General features: G+C 44.7%; 2 protein-coding genes across 6 annotated transcripts in view; one reads left to right on the forward strand and one right to left on the reverse strand.

The window, feature by feature from the left end:
• Nucleotides 1–16,823, reverse strand: part of LOC118594502 (solute carrier family 22 member 19-like) — a 703,508-nt gene that overhangs the window by 230,325 nt on the left and 456,360 nt on the right. The window lies entirely within an intron of this gene.
• Stx5 (syntaxin 5) lies at nt 105–16,586 on the forward strand. 4 transcript variants are annotated; one of them, XM_036204512.1, is made up of 11 exons: nt 105–254; nt 928–1,171; nt 1,519–1,589; nt 1,724–1,779; nt 1,991–2,061; nt 6,741–6,857; nt 6,942–6,998; nt 7,139–7,220; nt 7,944–8,050; nt 8,180–8,301; nt 15,852–16,586. In XM_036204512.1, exons 2-11 carry the CDS (start codon nt 947–949, stop codon nt 16,009–16,011), a joined length of 1,068 nt encoding a protein of 355 aa, XP_036060405.1. In that variant the 5' UTR covers nt 105–254; nt 928–946; the 3' UTR covers nt 16,012–16,586. The 4 variants fall into 4 exon arrangements, with proteins under 4 accessions (XP_036060405.1, XP_036060399.1, XP_036060416.1 ...); XM_036204506.1 differs by having other exon boundaries at nt 120–238; nt 925–1,171; XM_036204523.1 differs by having other exon boundaries at nt 120–238.

Here is a 16,823-nt window from a genome sequence, read left to right on the forward strand (position 1 = left end):
CATCCTAACCAATAGGAAGGCGGAATCGAGCTTGACGGGACAGGGGTGTGTTCTTCCTGTGTCTGGGCTTTTTAAAAAAAAAAAAAAGAGGAAAAATGGGCGTGGCGCGGCAACACGTCACGGGGGTGGGATTGCGTGTGGTGACGTGGCGGCTCCTGCTCTTTGGTCCGATTTCGGCGGCTTACAAGTCCGGCGTGGAGCGGGCGACGGCCTGGGGAGAGTGGCAGTGGCGGCGGCGGTAGGCAGCAGGGGAGGTAGGGCTTCGCTCGAGTAGGGGTCCGGTCTCTGTCGGCCGTCCCTGCTCCGGGGTAGCGGCTTGGCGGTGGGGGAGGGGGGGAAGCGAGCCAGGGGCAAGTCCTGCTGGCGGCTCCGCGTAAGCCAATGCCTCGCTGGCCAATCAGGAAAGGCCTTGTTGAGAGAGACGTCGGCCCTGTCCAATTAGTGGCGGCAGTCTTCCAACAGGCGGAACTTTGATGGAGGTGGGACTTCCTGTTTCAAATAAACACTTAAGGTTTTCCCCCCTCCGCCCACCGAAGTGTGTCCACCTTGGAGGTCGGTTGCCGTTCCTCGGTGAGAGGGTGAAGGAAATCGCGTACACCAGAGGACACGATTAGGATCTGGGCCAACTGCAGAGGTCCGGCTGGAGGCTCAGGGCCGCAGGACCAGGCTCTGGCTGTTTTCTCGACTTTAGGGCCCCCGACCAGTTCTTGGGCCATCAGAGCCAAGTTGGAAGGAGAATCTGAGGAAGCTTCGCCTTGGGCCTGGAGGAAGCTGACCCTTCTCGCCGTGGCCGGGCTGCAGGATCTACGGGTGGCCTTGGGCTCGAAAGTCTGTCAGATACGGGAACGAGCTTGAGGAGTTGCTAGTTGAGGGGAGAGTTTGGGAAAAGAGGTTGTCTGGAGGATGACATTCTCCTCTCCACAGCAGTCCGAGGTTATGCGACTCGATGATCCCGCGGAAACGCTACGGATCTAAGAACACGGATCAGGGTGTCTACCTGGGTCTCTCAAAGACACAGGTTCTGTCCCCTGAAACTGCTTTCAGGAGCAGCAGCGACATCGCTCCTTCGCCCACCCCTGTGGCCCTGGTCCCTTCCCCTCCCGACACCATGTCCTGCCGGGATCGGACCCAGGAATTCCTGTCTGCCTGTAAGTCGCTGCAGAGCCGTCAGGTAAGAACCTGGAGTGGAAAGGCAGGTGTGAGCCCAGTTGATGCTTAAGTTTTGTCTGCTGGTTTACAACTCTTAGATCATCGAGTCTTGTCAGTAGGAGTGGAGGAATTGTCTTCAGTAGAGATTAAGGATAGTTTAAGTAACTTGTCCTAAATACCACAAACGATGAGTCAAGATTTAAACCTACATCTGTTTTTTTTTTTTTTTTCTTAGCTATAAACCACTGATAAACTTAGACTGTCTGGTGCCAGCGGCACTATAGAGTGTTTAGTGGGTATGTGAGGGAGCAGTGAGAAGATGAACATGAATGTGAAGGAAACTAGTCACTTTCTGCCATTACCTTCCAGAATGGAATCCAAACAAATAAACCAGCTCTACGTGCTGCCCGACAACGCAGTGAATTTACCCTTATGGCCAAGTGAGTTAAGAGAGGCTTTGTGGTGGGGTGATATAATGGCTAAGAAGTTGGTTTGTCTGTGTTGTGTTGGAGCTTATGGGAATAGCCTGTTTCCTGCCCGTTACCACAACCTTCTCACTGATGATCATTTGCAGGCGCATTGGGAAAGATCTCAGCAATACATTTGCCAAGCTGGAGAAGCTAACAATCTGTGAGTGTTCGGTAGATCTTTCCTAGGTGGGACAGTGAACCATAGTTGTAGGAAGTGAGGTTCATGGAGGTTTTATTTTTCCTATGATGCTGGGGATTTTAAACCAGGGCTTTGTGCCTTGAAGCAAGTGCCTCTACCACGGGACTGCATCCCTGGTTCTTGAGCCTTGTGATTGCCCTCGCCTGCTGTCACACCTCATCTGTCTCTGCAGTGGCAAAGCGCAAGTCTCTCTTTGATGATAAAGCAGTCGAGATTGAGGAGCTGACATACATCATCAAACAGGTGAGCTGCTAGCCATCAGGAGAGCCCAGCATTCTAACTAGATTACTTCCATCATTTCCCATTGCCATGAATCCCCAGGGTAAGTATTTAGACCCATGTCCAAACACCCTGCTCCTCCACAGAGTCAGTAAACACTTAGAATCATCTAGTATTTATAAAGCACTGTTCTAGATGCTGATGGAACAAATGTGAAGCAAGATGATTGTCTTCAAGGGCTCATTGTCCTTAAGAATTACTCAGCATCAAGAGCCTAGGCTTAAAATGAATAGGTGATAGTATAGAAAAGGTTTAGACAAAGATGGCTGAAACAGTGTGCTGGGAAAGATTGACAAGAGGGTATAGAGTCTGAGCTAGATTCAGAGCTTATAGAGAGGTAGTAGAAAGACTTACCCCAGTCTGAGGAGTTTATATGCAAAGATGTTGATTAGAAAATGGAGGTCAGCTGGAGGACGGTGCTGGCGCACACCTTTATTCCCAGCACTCAGGAGGCAGAGGCAGGTGGATCTCTGAGTTCGAAGCCAGCCTGGTCTATCTATATAGTGAGCTTTAGGACAGCTAGAGTTATACGGAAAGACCTTGTCAAAAAAAGAAAAAAGTTCATTTTCTAGAATTACCTTAAGTTTATTTTCTTCATTCCTCCATCCTTTGTACTTTTCCAAAAGAGAAGAAGAAAAAGATGAGGGGAGGAAAGATTTGCAGGTCCACTAGTAGATTTGCAGGTCCACTAGTAGATTTGCAGGTCCACTAGTAGATTTGCAGGTCCACTAGTAGATTTGCAGGTCCACTAGTAGATTTGCAGGTCCACTAGTAGATTTGCAGGCCCCACTAGTAGATTTGCAGGTCCACTAGTAGATTTGCAGGTCCACTAGTAGATTTGCAGGTCCACTAGTAGATTTGCAGGTCCACTAGTAGATTTGCAGGCCCCACTAGTAGATTTGCAGGCCCACTAGTAGATTTGCAGGCCCCACTAGTAGATTTGCAGGTCCACTAGTAGATTTGCAGGCCCCACTAGTAGATTTGCAGGTCCACTAGTAGATTTGCAGGTCCACTAGTAGATTTGCAGGCCCCACTAGTAGATTTGCAGGCCCCCACTAGTAGATTTGCAGGTCCACTAGTAGATTTGCAGGCCCCACTAGTAGATTTGCAGGTCCACTAGTAGATTTGCAGGTCCACTAGTAGATTTGCAGGCCCCCACTAGTAGGTCCCTGTTTTGGTTTCAAGACTGTCTAGATACAGAGCCCAGGCTGGTATTTTTGTTTGTTTTAAGACAAACTCTCTGTAAATCCCTGGCTGTCCTGGAAATTGCTTTGTAGACTAGGTTAGTCTCAAACTTAGAGGTCTGCCTGTCTCTGCCTACTGATTGCTGCAATTAAAGGCATATGATACCATGCGTGGCAAAAGGCTGGTGTTTAATTTGTGATTCTCCTGCCTCAGCCTTCAAGCACAGGGATTATACCATGTATCACCATGCCTGCCCAGGATTTTTCTTTCTGCTTTTTCACAAGTATATTACAAGTGCTTATAATAGCATCTGGCCTGACTGTTGGTTTCCTAAATTAGTGACTGGCAAGAAGATGGTTGTTCGACTGAGTGGCTAGTTGTAAAGAGTGTTGTGGACCTTGATAACAAGTGTAGAGTCGTGTCTGGGCAATACGTAGAGTCTGATCTGGAACATGGTTGGGGTGGCACAGAGGCTACGGAGGTAGCTGGTACAGCTGTATTGTACAAATGTGGTGGCAGAGGTCAAAGAGCAGATCCATTTAAGGGGTGCTATGCTGGTAGGAGAATGTTGGGTGCTATTGGGGTTATTAGCCAATTAAGAACTATCCCGCTGGATTCTGAAAAACCTGAAGTTGTTTTGTCGCCCACTTAGGTTGTGACCTTGTGTGAGGGAGCTTCTAACTTCTGAGTTGCCATTGTCTTATCAGGAAGGCAGAGGTAATAAAAGTACCTGCTCCACAGATATTTTTTTTTTTAAGATTTATTTATTTATTATGTACACAGAAGAAGGCACCAGATCTCATTACAGATGGTTGTGAGCCATCATGTGGTTGCTGGGAATTGAACTCAGGACCTCTGGAAGAGCAGTCAGTGATCTTAACCTTTGAGCCATCTCTCCAGCCCCACAGATTTTGTGAGGAGCATTTGTTAGCTTTTCTTGTTGTTTGTTTGTTTTAGTTTTTGGTTTTTCAAGACGGGATTTCTCTGTGTAGCCCTGGCTATTCTGGAACTGTCTGTAGACCAGGCTGGCCTCCAACTCAGAGATCCCCCCTGCCTCTGCCTCCAGGGGTAGGATTAAAGGTGGGACTAAAGGCATGCGCCCCATTTGTTTGCTTTTGTCAACCACTGGCACTGAGTTTCAGGACTGAGATGAGTTTGGATTGGTTGATCTAAGCTGTTCTGGCTGAAGAAGTGATATTTGAACTGTGTCTGAATAGGGAGGAAAAGCAGTTCATCCGATGATCTGGTGGGAGTTCATTCCAGAAAGTAGGAATGCAGTGTAGAAAATGGACATAGCAAAAGGAATGTCTCAAATGTGGGTATGGTACACCGGCTGGAGAGCACAGGGGCAGGGTACACTTAGAAGTAGGCAGTGGCAGACAGAGGGCCTTGTAAAGCAGCTGAAGCATTGAGGGTGCATTCTAAATTTAGTGATGAGAGATAACCCCCTGCATTTGGTTTTGAATATCACACTGACCACGGTTTAGGCAGCAGAGCATAGGACGGCAGACTAGAAAGAAGGCAGTCATTTCAGAGGCTCTTGGAGGTTTTTTGAGTAGAGAAGATGGTTAGGGTATATGAGGTAGAAAAGGATATAATGTGGGTAGATTTAGAATATATACTGGAAAACAAAAACAAAACAAAAAGTTTATATTGCAACCAGTTGGGTTCTTTGTCGGCTATTGATGGTTCAATAGGTTTGAGGAAAAGGGAAATAGAAGGGTTTTTTGTTTTTGTTGTTTAATTTTGTTATTTTTTTGAGACAGGGTTTCACTATGTAGACCATACTGGCCTTGAACTCATAGAACTGCCTGCTTCTACCTCCCAGGTGTTGGGATTAAAGGCATGTACCACTAGCCTGCTTAAAAACATTTTTTGAAAACGTATGTATATGAATGTTTTGTGTACATGTACCTGTTTGTGCCACATGTGTGCCTGATGCCTGTGGAGGCCAGAAGAGGGTATTGGATACCCTAGAACTGCAGTTACAGATGGTTTTGAGCTACCATATGGGTGTTGGAAGTTGAACCTGTGTCCTCTATAAGAGTAGCATGGGTCTGATCCTCAGTTCAAAAAAAGAAAAAAGAAAAAAAAAAAAGTAGCAATTGCTCTTACCCACTGAGCCAACTCTAGAGCCCATTTGTATTTTAAGATAGAGTCTCATTCTGTAACTTAGGCTGACCTTAAATTCATTGCAGTCCACCTACCTCAGGTGGGATTTTAAGGAGAGGACAGGAGAGAACGTTGTAAGATGCTTATACAGTAAATAAATGAAAAACAGATAATGGGCCTTTTTTGTTGTTGCTGTTTAAATTTTTGGTTAGGTGCAGGGAAGAAATGTTGGGTCTTTGTTTGCTGCCCCACACCCCCAGGCCCCTTGTTACATTTGACACAGTACTGAGTATACAGTAAGCACTTAGTAGATTCTGATTCTGATTAGGTGATTGCACCTGTCCAGTTAGTATCATAGATTATAGTTGTATGATAGCATGTAGGTAGGCTAAGGAAATGGGTGATTAAAAGCTTTCAGCTTGGGTTTCTGCATAGGAAATAACACTTTACCTAGCTAGAACCCAAAGGAAGGAGCTGTTATGCCAAACAAATCAACCCTGAAGTGCATTTGGGTCAGAAATTCTAGAAAAGTAGATGTGTCATCAGTGAATATGAGTACAAGGTTCTGGAGAGGGGTGAGCTTGTATCTACTTAGATAGCCTCTAAAAATGCTTAAATTTTATCTTGAATATATTTCTCATACTCATTTAAAAAATTTTTAAGTTATATTTATTTGTGGTTTTGGAGGGTGGTGCCTGAGTGCCATGGCATGCATGTGGAGTTGGTTATGTCTTTCCCTTGTATGGGTCCCTGGGTTAAATTCAGGTTGCCTCCTTTACCTACTGAGCCACCTTGCTGACACTTACTCCTGTTCTTGATGCCTTCTATCTCCGCCTTTCTGATACCTCCCTGGGTCATAGTATATTGGGACAGGTTTTCTTGGATGTGGGTGACACATTGGCTGTGATACGAAGTCCCTGTATATGACTTATAGTAAGTCACAGAAAATCTTTTGCTGTATTAGACATTCTGTGCAAAAATTTGCTTCTTTGATGCTTCTAAGAAAGTTGGGTGATTCTTAACCTTTTCTTGGGTTTTATTCAAGTACTCTTTCAGCATGCCCTAGGTAGAAGATTTTGTCCTTTGTAAGGGTTCTATGACCTCCAGGGTAAAGTGTAACAGAAAGATGGAAGGCAGATAAGTTACTGATTTACAAATGGTGAGACCACCAACTTCCTTTTCTGTAAGCAATGACCAGAGTATGCACAGTCCTAGTGCCCCCTTCTGATCTGTCTAGACACTTCACCAGGAGGTTTTATCTTGTCCTCCTTGCCAGAGATGGCACACAGATAGGGTCAGTGACTGAAGACTCCCTGCTTAATCCTCTTCTTCTGGTCTCTTACCAGGACATCAATAGCCTCAACAAACAAATTGCTCAGCTTCAAGATTTTGTGAGGGCCAAGGGCAGCCAGAGTGGCCGGCATCTGCAGACGCATTCCAACACCATTGTAGTTTCCTTGCAGGTAGGAGCCTGGGGATGGAAAGAGTGAGGAAGGGGATGACAAAGTATCTTCTTTGAATTACCCAGTTGTCCTTGCTTTTTGTAGTCAAAACTGGCTTCCATGTCCAATGACTTCAAATCAGTTTTAGAAGTGAGGACTGAGGTAAGTGGGATCTGTGGGTGGGTAGGAATTTGCAGTATGGACCCAGGAGGAAAAGGGGAAGGGACAGGTTACCCAGAGTCATAAGGTTAACACACCCACTCTCCAGAGACTCAGGACCTTTGCATTTCCCCCAACATCAGAACCTGAAACAGCAGAGGAACCGCCGGGAACAGTTCTCTCGGGCACCAGTGTCGGCCCTGCCCCTTGCCCCCAACCACCTTGGTAAGTCAGAGGCAATATGGGAGGTCTAGGAGCTAAGTTCTCTGGCTGTGGTGGCATCTTCTAAACTATAGAGTCTAAAGGCAGGTATGGAGTAGGAGAATGGAAGGGCCAGGATGGTGCTAGGCATTATCTCAGAGGACAAATCAGTTTGGAGTTTCATGATCCACACTTAATTCCTGTCTTCTCATGGCAGTGAATACAGACATATTTAGAAGAATGAGCGTGTCTGACATTTTGTATACTTTGTCACACACTCTCTTAATTTTCTCAGCCTTTCTTTAGAAAGCAGCTATTATTAGCTCCATTTTAGAGATAAGGAAACTGAGACTCGGATTAGTCTGTCCAGGGCTGGTTATAAACCTAGTGCCAGTGAATTTTGAATAGTTTTTAGAGCTCGGGTCTCATGTAGCTTGGGCTGGCCTCCACCTTGTTATTAGCCGAGGACTGACTGGCCTGACCCTCCTACTTCCACATCCCTATTGCTAGTGTAACAGGCACATGTCACTATGCCCTGCTTGAATTGTTTTTGTTGTTGTTGTTGTGAGACAGTGTCTCTCTATGTAGTCTTGGCTGTCCAGGAACTCACTTTGTGGATCAGCCTCAAATTCAGAGATCCTTTTGCCTTAGCCTCAGGAGTACAGAGATTAAAGACATGTGCCACCATGCCAGGCCCTGAACCTGCTTTTAATCATTAAAATGTGTCCTGTCCTGTTTCTTCCCCAGGGGGTGGTCCTATAGTTTTGGGAGCAGAGTCCCGAGCCTCCAGAGACGTGGCCATCGACATGATGGACTCTAGGACAAGCCAGCAGCTTCAGCTCATTGACGAGCAGGTAACCAGGCTCAAATCCACAGGATCAGGTCCTCTGTTGTCTTCTGTTCCCCCGAGTGTTTGGAGTGTGTCGTGGTGAAAGGGTCTTAAAAACTCAGGCTCTAGTTCATGGTGCTTTCTTCTTCTGAAGGATTCCTACATCCAGAGTCGGGCAGACACCATGCAGAACATTGAATCTACAATCGTTGAGCTGGGCTCCATTTTTCAGCAGTTGGCACACATGGTTAAAGAACAGGAGGAAACTATTCAGAGGTGAGGCACTCTCACCCCATATAGTGGAGCTTTCTCTCCTCCATGGATTAGCATCTTGAAGTTCCCAGGGACAGCTTGGTGGGCTTTGGAAGAGTAAGTGAAATTCTTCCCACCCACGAGTCCTAATTCACCTGCTTCTACTCAATAAGAGTATATTGGGCCTAATGTGGTGGCGTATGCCTTTAATCCCAGCACTCTAGAGACAGAAGCAGGCAGATCTCTGTTAGTTTGAGGCCAACCTGATCTACATAGTAAGTTCCAAGACAGTCAGGGAGGGCTGCATAGAGAGACCCTTTTTTTTTTTTCTTTCCCCCTCAAGACAGGGTTTCTCTGTGAAACAGTCCTGGCTCTAATTCACAGAGATCCACCTACCTCTGCCTCCCAAGAACTGGGATTAAAGGTGTGTACCACCGCCACCTGGCGAGAGACCATTTTTTAAAAAAAGAAAAGAAAAAAAATGACTTGAGGGCCTGGAAGTACAGCTTGGTTTGTAGAGTTTGCCAACCATAGATGAAGGCTTAGGATCGGTCTTCAGAATCATAGAAAAAAGGAAAGAAAGCAGCTGGTGGTACCACCTAGCTGGCTCAGTGGGTATAGGAACTTTCTGCACAAGCCTGGTGGTATGAGCTTGATCGCTGCAGTCAGGTAAGGATGACGGAGAGACCAGCGCCACAGAGGTGACTTGTGACTGCTACATTTGTGTCCTCCCTCCCCTAGTAATGAATAAAATAAATAAATAAATACCCCAAACAAAACACAGCTGAGAAGGAGCACACTGTGCCACATTTATTCATTCATTCATTCACTCATTCATTTGTTTGTTTATTCAGTTTTCATCTATTTATTTGTTTGAATTTTTCAAGTGTAGTTAGAGTTTTCCTGCCTGGCCCAGTCAGGACAAATCTCTCTTACCCGCCAGTCCCACAGTCGCTCAGACCCAACCAAGAAAGCACACAGAAACGTATATTGTTTAGAAACTGTATGGCTGTGGCAGGCTTCTTGTTATCTACTTCTTCTATCTTAAATTAACTCATTTCTGTTAGTCTATACTTTGCCACATGGCTTGTGGCTTACCAGTGTCTTTACATGTTGCTTTTCATGGCGGCGGCTGGTGGTGTCTCTCCCCAGTCTTCTACTTCCCAGAATTCTCTACTCTCTTGTCCCGCCTATACTTCCTGCCTGGCCACTGGCCAATCAGAACTTTATTTACACAGAGCAATATCCACAGCATTCAAGACAGGGTTTCTTTGTGAAAACAGTTCTGGCTGTTCTGGAACTCACTGTAGACCAGGCTGGCCTCGAACTTAACACAGATCCGCCTGCCTCTGCCTCTGCCTCCTGAGTGCTGGGAGTGCTACCACTGCCCGGCTTTGACCTTTATTCTTGAGCATTGAGTCCAGAAGTTCAAGGCCAGCTTTACAAGTGTAGTCAAGCTCTATTTCAGAAATTAAGAGAGACGACTCAGCAGTTAAGAGCTCTTGTTCCTTTTCCACAGGATCTGGGTTCAATTCCTAGTACTCCACATTGTGTTTCACAACCATCTTTAACCCTAGTTCTAGGCATCAGGCAAACAAGGGATGTACAAACATGCAAAGCACACATTAAACAAGTTAAAAATATGAATCTAATTTTTTGTTGTTGTTGTTTTTGTTTTCCGAGACAGGGTTTCTTTGTAGCTTTGATCCTGTTCTAGACTAGCTCTGTAGACCAGGCTGGCCTCGAACTCACAGAGATCCACCTGCCTCTGCCTCCCGAGTGCTGGGATTACAGGCATGGGCCACCACCGCCCAGAATCTAATTTTTAAAAAATTTAATAATTATATGAGAACTAGGTGTTGTGGCCTTTAATCCCGGAAGTAGGGGCAGGCAGATCTCTTGAGTTTTGTTGTCTGGTTTGGTGTTCTTGGTTTTTTGTTTTGTTTTGTTTTGTTTTTAAATATGAGTGTTTGGCCTGCATTTGTATATTTGTGGTGTGTGTCTGGTGACCACAGAAGTCAGAAGAGGGTATCAGATTCCTGAGAAGTGGAGTCACAGATAATCGTCAAACATCATGTGGGTACTGGTAATTGAACCCAGGTCCTCTGCAAAAGTAGCAAGTGTTCTTAATTATTGAGCTATCTCTCTAGTCCCTAGATGTCTGAGTTTGAGACCTGCCTGGTTTATGTAGCACATTTCAGGCCAGTCAGGTCTACTGGTGAAATCTTGTCTCAAAAAAAAAAAAAAAAAAAGCAAACAGAAATATGTTTTCAGTGTTATCTTCATTCTGTTATTAAGCCAAGAAATTTGAAATTGCTAATAGTGCATTTTTATGTTTGTTTATTTGAGACAGGTTCTCATGTCTTAGGCCAGCTTTAAAATTCCTATATAGTAGTTCCTGTGTAACTGAGACTGGCCTTGAACTCCTGATCTCCTGCCTCCATCTTCTAAATGTTAGAACAATAGACAAGTGCCACCCTCCTGACCTCCAGAACAGCCAAGGGCTACACAAAGAAACCCTGTCTGGAAAAAAAAAAATTCCCAGCACCTATTCGAAAGCTAGGTATGGCTCAAGTACTTGAAACCCCAGCATGGGCAAGGTGGGGAGCTGAGACATGACAGGAGCTCACTGGTTAGTTAGCCTAGTTAAAACAACAAGGTTCAGCTTGAGTGAGAGACCTTGTGTCAAGAAAATCAGAGCATGATGGAACAGGATGCCTGACTGTTGTGGCATCTGTGTGCATAGGCACCTGGGTGAACACACATACCCATAAACACATACATATACACCACAGATCTGAGGCTGGAGAGATTGCTCAGTGGTTTAAGAGCACTCATTGTTCTTCCAGATAACCCAGGTGCAGTTCTAGCATCTATGTCAGGTGACTTACAGTGACTTGTAAGTCTAGCTCTAGGTGATCCGATACCTCCACAGACAAATACATACACATAATAAAAATAAAATGTTAAATGAAAATCCGAGGAGCCTGGTATGGTACACGTGGGAGGTGGAGGCAGGAGAACCAGGAGTTAAAGGTTATCAGCTACATAGGAAGTTCAAGGCCAGTCTGGGCTATATTTTAAGACCCAGTTCCAAAAAACAAAGGATGTCCACAATAGTAGAGTGCTGACTTGCCTAGGATTTACTGGGCCTGTGAATTCAGTTCTTGGTACCACACAAGAAGAAAGGAAAGCAGAAACATACAAACTTTCCCAGGAGTTTTGTTTCAGAATGCAGCAAGAAAGTCATGTTTCGCCGGGTGGTGGTGGTGCATGCCTTTAATCCCAGCATTTGGGAGGCAGAGGCAGGCGGATCTCTGTGAGTTCGAGGCCAGCCTGGTCTACAAAGCAAGTTCCAGGAAAGGCGCAAAGCTACACACAGAAACCCTGTCTCGAAAAACCAAAAAAAAAAAAAAAAAAAAAGAGAGAAGAAAGTCATGTTTCATTGCTTGTATTTATAATCCTGGTATTCTGGAGGGCTGAGGTTAGAAAGGATTGTGAGTTTGAGGCCAGCCTGTTTGGACAACTTCATAAGACTCAGTCTCAAAAAGAATTAAAAGATTGTGGCTGGAGAGATGGCTCAGTGGATAAGAGTACTGGCTGCTTCTTCAGAGGACCTGGGTTTGAGTATGAATACACACATGGTGTCTATCTTACAACCACTTGTGACACCAGTTCCAGGGGACCTAGTCTTTTGGCCTCTGCAAGTATCAGGCAGGCATGTGGTACACAGATATATATGCAGGCAAAACACCCATACATATATAAGAAAAAGCTGACAAATAGCTCAGTGATAAAGCACTTAGGTAGCATGGGCAAGGCCCTACATCCAGTACCAGTGCTATAAGAAAAAAATGAACAAGAAAGGAAGGGAGAAGTGGGAGGAAAGAATCTAAAGTCAAATATATTATGTTCCTGTCATCCACATACCTTTTTTAAAAAGTTGATTTTATTTATTTATTATGTATAGTGTTCTGCCTGCATGTGTCCTTGCAGGCCAGAAGAGGGCGCCAGATCTAATTGCAAGTGGTTGTGAGCCACCCTGTGGTTGCTGGGAATTGAACTCAGGACTTCTGGAAGAACAGTCGATGCTCTTAACTGTTGAGCTGTCTCTCCAGCCTGGAGCTCCTTTTATTTCCTGACTATCCTACTTCGTGAAGAAAAAAAGATTGTGTGCCTTGCAGTGTCCTATAGCCTGGTTGTCTGTTGGCCTGACTACTGTTTTTTCAAAACAAACAAATGTTAGTTCTCCAGTGTTAATTTAGAAAATCAAATACAGGTTCCAGTGGCCCCTGCTTATATTTGTATAGGATACATGAAAGGAGATGCTGTGTATCTTGTATAGCATTAGGAAGCATTTAATGTCAGACTGCCTTTATATCAGGACAGATGTCAGATATAGTCCCCCACCTCCTTTGTGTTGTGGGATCAATCCCAGGACATTATTCATGCTGTTCAGTGTTTTATCACTGAGTTACATACATACTCAGTCATTGTTCTTAGCTTCTTTTCCTCTTGAATTAAAAACTCCAGACAGGGGCCTGTGAGATGGCTCAGCAGGCAAGGGTGCTTGCTATAAAGTCTGATGGCCTAAGTTTGATCCCTGGAACCCACATAGTGAAAGGAGAGAACTGGTTCTCACATCATGTTGGCTTTGACCTCCACGTGAGGGTTGTGACACATGTACACCTACATATATATACACAGACACACAAAATAAATGTAAAAATAGTTTAAAGCTCCATCTGGACACATCATATGTACTTGATTGTGAAAGTTTTTCCAGTCTGCTCTGTGCTTCCCATTGCTTTTTCTTTTTCTTTATTTCTTTTCTTTTTTTAAATGAGACATAGTCTCATTATGTAGCCCTGACTAGCGTGGAACTCTGGGTGATTGCCTCCCAAATACTGAGATTAAAAGCCATGTACTACCACCACCCCTGCCTGATCTTATTTGTGACATGCCTTACCAGGTATGGTGGCACTTAAATGGCCTTTAATCCCAGCATTCTGGAGACAGGTAGATCTTTGTGTGTTTATATAGTGAGTTCTAGGGCAGCCAGGGCTACACAGTGAGACCTTGCCTCAAAAAAACAAAAACAAAAAACCAGAATTATTTGTGTGCAGGTGTGTTTAGGTGCATATGTAGCACAGCAACTGTGGAGTTGTTTCTCTCCTACCAGGTGGATCTCAGGGATCAAAGTCAAGTCCTCAGACTTGCTGAGCCATCTTTTCAGCTGCTCTATAATCTTTTATGTACAGATTGTAATTGGTAAGGTCTGTCCATTTTGTTAAGCTAAGCCACTCATAACTGCCGTTATGAGCTTCATTCATTGTATGATGACAAATGCACTCACGTTAAAAATGTAGTTAAAGGCTGAGCATGGTGGCCTATGCCTTTAATCCCAAGTACTCAGAGTCTCTTTGAGTTTGACATCAGCCTGGTCTATGTAATAAGTTCTAGGACCCAGGCTGCACAGAACCTGTCTCAAAAAACAAAGTAATTATAGCCAAAATAAATGAACCTGATATTTCAGCCTCTTGAACATAAAAAAGAACCACAGGTCAGGCTTCTGAATTTAGGATGCTGAGATGAGCTTAATCCTGTTACTTGTCTTTTCAGGACCTTAAGCTTGCTCTTCTTTCCATTTCTAGCCAGATTGCTAGGACCTACCTGCGCCTTACTCAGCTCCTAGGGGACTCCAGGCCAAGGATTTCCCTCTGCAAAAACTAGGGTGTTTTTCATCATATATTGCTTACTGATAGGATTATGTTTTGAAAAATTTGTCATTAGATGATTTTACAAATCACAGAATGTAGTTACACGGGCTAAAATAGCTTTTATGTCACTAGGCAGTATAATCCTAGTGGATTGCTGTGGTGATATTGTGTTCCCCAAAATATTGTGCACCCTAATTTATCTGGGGTCAGAGAACAGACAGCCACTAGATACAGAGGCTAGAAAATGGTGGCACTCACGCCTTTAATCCTAGCATGCCAGAGACAGAAATCCCTCTGGATCTCTGAGTTCAAGGCCACGTTGGAAACAGCCAGACTTGGTGACACTCATACCTTTAATCCAAAGAAGTGAGCCTTTAATCCCAGGGAGTGATGGCAGAAACAGAAAGATATAAAGGTGTAAAGACCAGAAACTAGGAGCATTTTGGCTGGTTAAGCTTTTAGGCTTTGAGCGGCACAGTTCAGCTGAGATTCATTCTGGGTAAGGACTAAGAGGCTTCCAGTCTGAGGAAACAGGATCAGCTGAGGAACTGGCAAGGTGAGATAGCTGTGGCTTGTTCTGCTTCTCTGATCTTTCAGCATTTACCCCAATAACTGGCCCAGGTTTGATTTTATTAATAGGAACTTTTAAGATTCATGCTACAGATTGCCATGCCTTGTAGGTAGGCACGGTGTCTGAAACATCTTGTAACATAGGATAGTATTTGGGTTTTAAATTGTGTGTGTGTGTGTGTGTGTGTGTGTGTGTGTGTGTATGTGTGTGTTTTGTATGATGTAGGCCAGAGGAGGGCATACGATGTCCTCTATTACTCTCTTCTTTTGAGGTAGGGTCTCTCCCTGAGCCTGAAAACTTGAGTATTTTCAGGCAGGCAGCAAATCCCAGCTCTTTCCTATTTTATCCACCTACCCACTGTGCTGTGTTTATAGACACAGGTAAGACTATGGCCAGCTTGTTATGTGGGTACTGGGACCCAAATTCAGATCCTCTTGGTTGCCAAGCAAACACTTCCTATTGAGCTGTCTATCCAGCCACAATATTTGGATTTTAGGATTGTACATATAGATTGGCTGCAAAAGGTTTTGTTTGCCTCAGTAAGTTGCCAGAATCGTCCTTCCTCCGAGGACTTGTCCATCAGAGATAATGCTCTCTTGATGTGAGGTTTGTATTGTTCTTTGAGTTCCTGTCTAGATTAAGTTGTCCCCATCCCTCAAGCAGAATTTTCTTCTTGTAGTGGTCTGAACTTTACTCCCATTATAACAGTGTGCACCGGTGGTGGCGGCACACATATTTAATTTCAGCACTTGGGACACAGAGGCCAGCCTGGTCTACAGGGTGAGTAGCCAGGGCTACACAGAGAAACCGTATCTCAAAAACCCCAAAAACCAACAACAACAAAAAGCCAAAACAAAACAATATAATAAATGTTCATTACCTAAAAAAATCAGTAAGTGCTAATAATTCAAAATTAAAATATTTGGGTGTTCATATGGATTTGGGGGGGGCTCATTTAACTCACTGAAAAATTGAAACCTCATGAAAGGAGGTAGGGTTTATGTCAATCTCATTTTTCAGATGTGGAAAATAAGATTTTGGTTAAATTACTCAATCATAAACTAATAACTGGCAGAAAGTTTCCAAACTAAAGCCAAGCATGGTCTACTACCCTAAAAAACTTGTAAACTTGTATATATCCATACATGCACACAAAAGAGATCAGATAATATGAAACATTTTTTTACTTCCACACATTGTGATCAACTTTCCATATCAATAAATGGATGTCATCAGCATTCTTTTTAATCTAATGTCCTGTTTTCTCTCCTGGCTGTTTCCAGGATCGATGAGAACGTGCTTGGAGCCCAGCTGGATGTTGAGGCCGCCCATTCAGAGATCCTCAAGTACTTCCAGTCAGTCACCTCCAATCGGTGGCTCATGGTCAAAATCTTCCTCATCCTCATCGTCTTCTTCATCATCTTTGTGGTCTTCCTTGCCTGAACCCTCCTTCACTCTGAGGCACTCCATGGAGGGTTTGGGACCCTCCTGGGAAGGCAGGTGGCCACTGCTGCCATTGAGCCTGTGTAGGGTGGTTGGGAGAAAGGCCATTTCCTTGGAACTGCTAAGAATGGCCAGTGTCCCTGATTCCCCACCCTTGTCTCTGGCCACTCTGTCTTACCCTCAGGCCCTTGAAACACACTGGTTCTGTATTTGGACTCTGCTGTGAAGTGGCTGGAAGCAGAAGCCAGCTAGGGGGCCAGTGGAGGAGGTTGTCTCCACCAGGAGATTTTTATAAAACCTTACCAGCCTCCCCCAAAGGTACCTTTGGCAGCAAGGGGAGATAATGCCCCTCCTTGTCTCCTTGAGAGTGAGGCAAGGGGACAAAACTATCCCAGGGACCAACTTTACCATCGGGTTAGAACTTGACTGCCTTCCTCTCTTCACCATGTGAGGTGAGGGGGCTCTGAGCCCTTCAGTTGCCTGCACAAACCTGACCTTGGCTACTGGTGACTCTCAATCTGCCAAATGTGCTGCAGCCTCTTTCCTCCCAATTACAGCAAGACTGTCAGCCTCACTGTGATGTTGTCATTTTTGGGTGGGATCGTGTCCAATACCAGAACTAAAAGGGTTGAGTTGGTGGCTCTGAAGGGCCCCCACTGATAAGCGGAGTGGCTTTGGGGCTTTGTATTGGTAACTCCCTCCTAGAAAGGGAGCAGGTACAACAGCACTTCATTAGCAGAATTTCCTTTGAACTGGAGCCAAATGATTTCCTCATTGGGTGGTAACTTCCAGGACCATCTCAATCAGTGTTG

This window comes from Onychomys torridus, chromosome 1 (genome assembly GCF_903995425.1).
Source record: "Onychomys torridus chromosome 1, mOncTor1.1, whole genome shotgun sequence".
Classification (NCBI taxonomy): Eukaryota; Metazoa; Chordata; class Mammalia; order Rodentia; family Cricetidae; genus Onychomys; species Onychomys torridus.

Bases quoted from the DNA above. Each gene is read 5' to 3' on its own strand.
- Stx5 (XM_036204512.1), top strand. From the start codon at position 947: ATGATCCCGCGGAAACGCTACGGATCTAAGAACACGGATCAGGGTGTC. The intron at 1,172-1,518 runs GTAAGAACCTGG...ATTACCTTCCAG, and splicing joins AGTCGCTGCAGAGCCGTCAG to AATGGAATCCAAACAAATAA. The intron at 1,590-1,723 runs GTGAGTTAAGAG...GATCATTTGCAG, and splicing joins GAATTTACCCTTATGGCCAA to GCGCATTGGGAAAGATCTCA.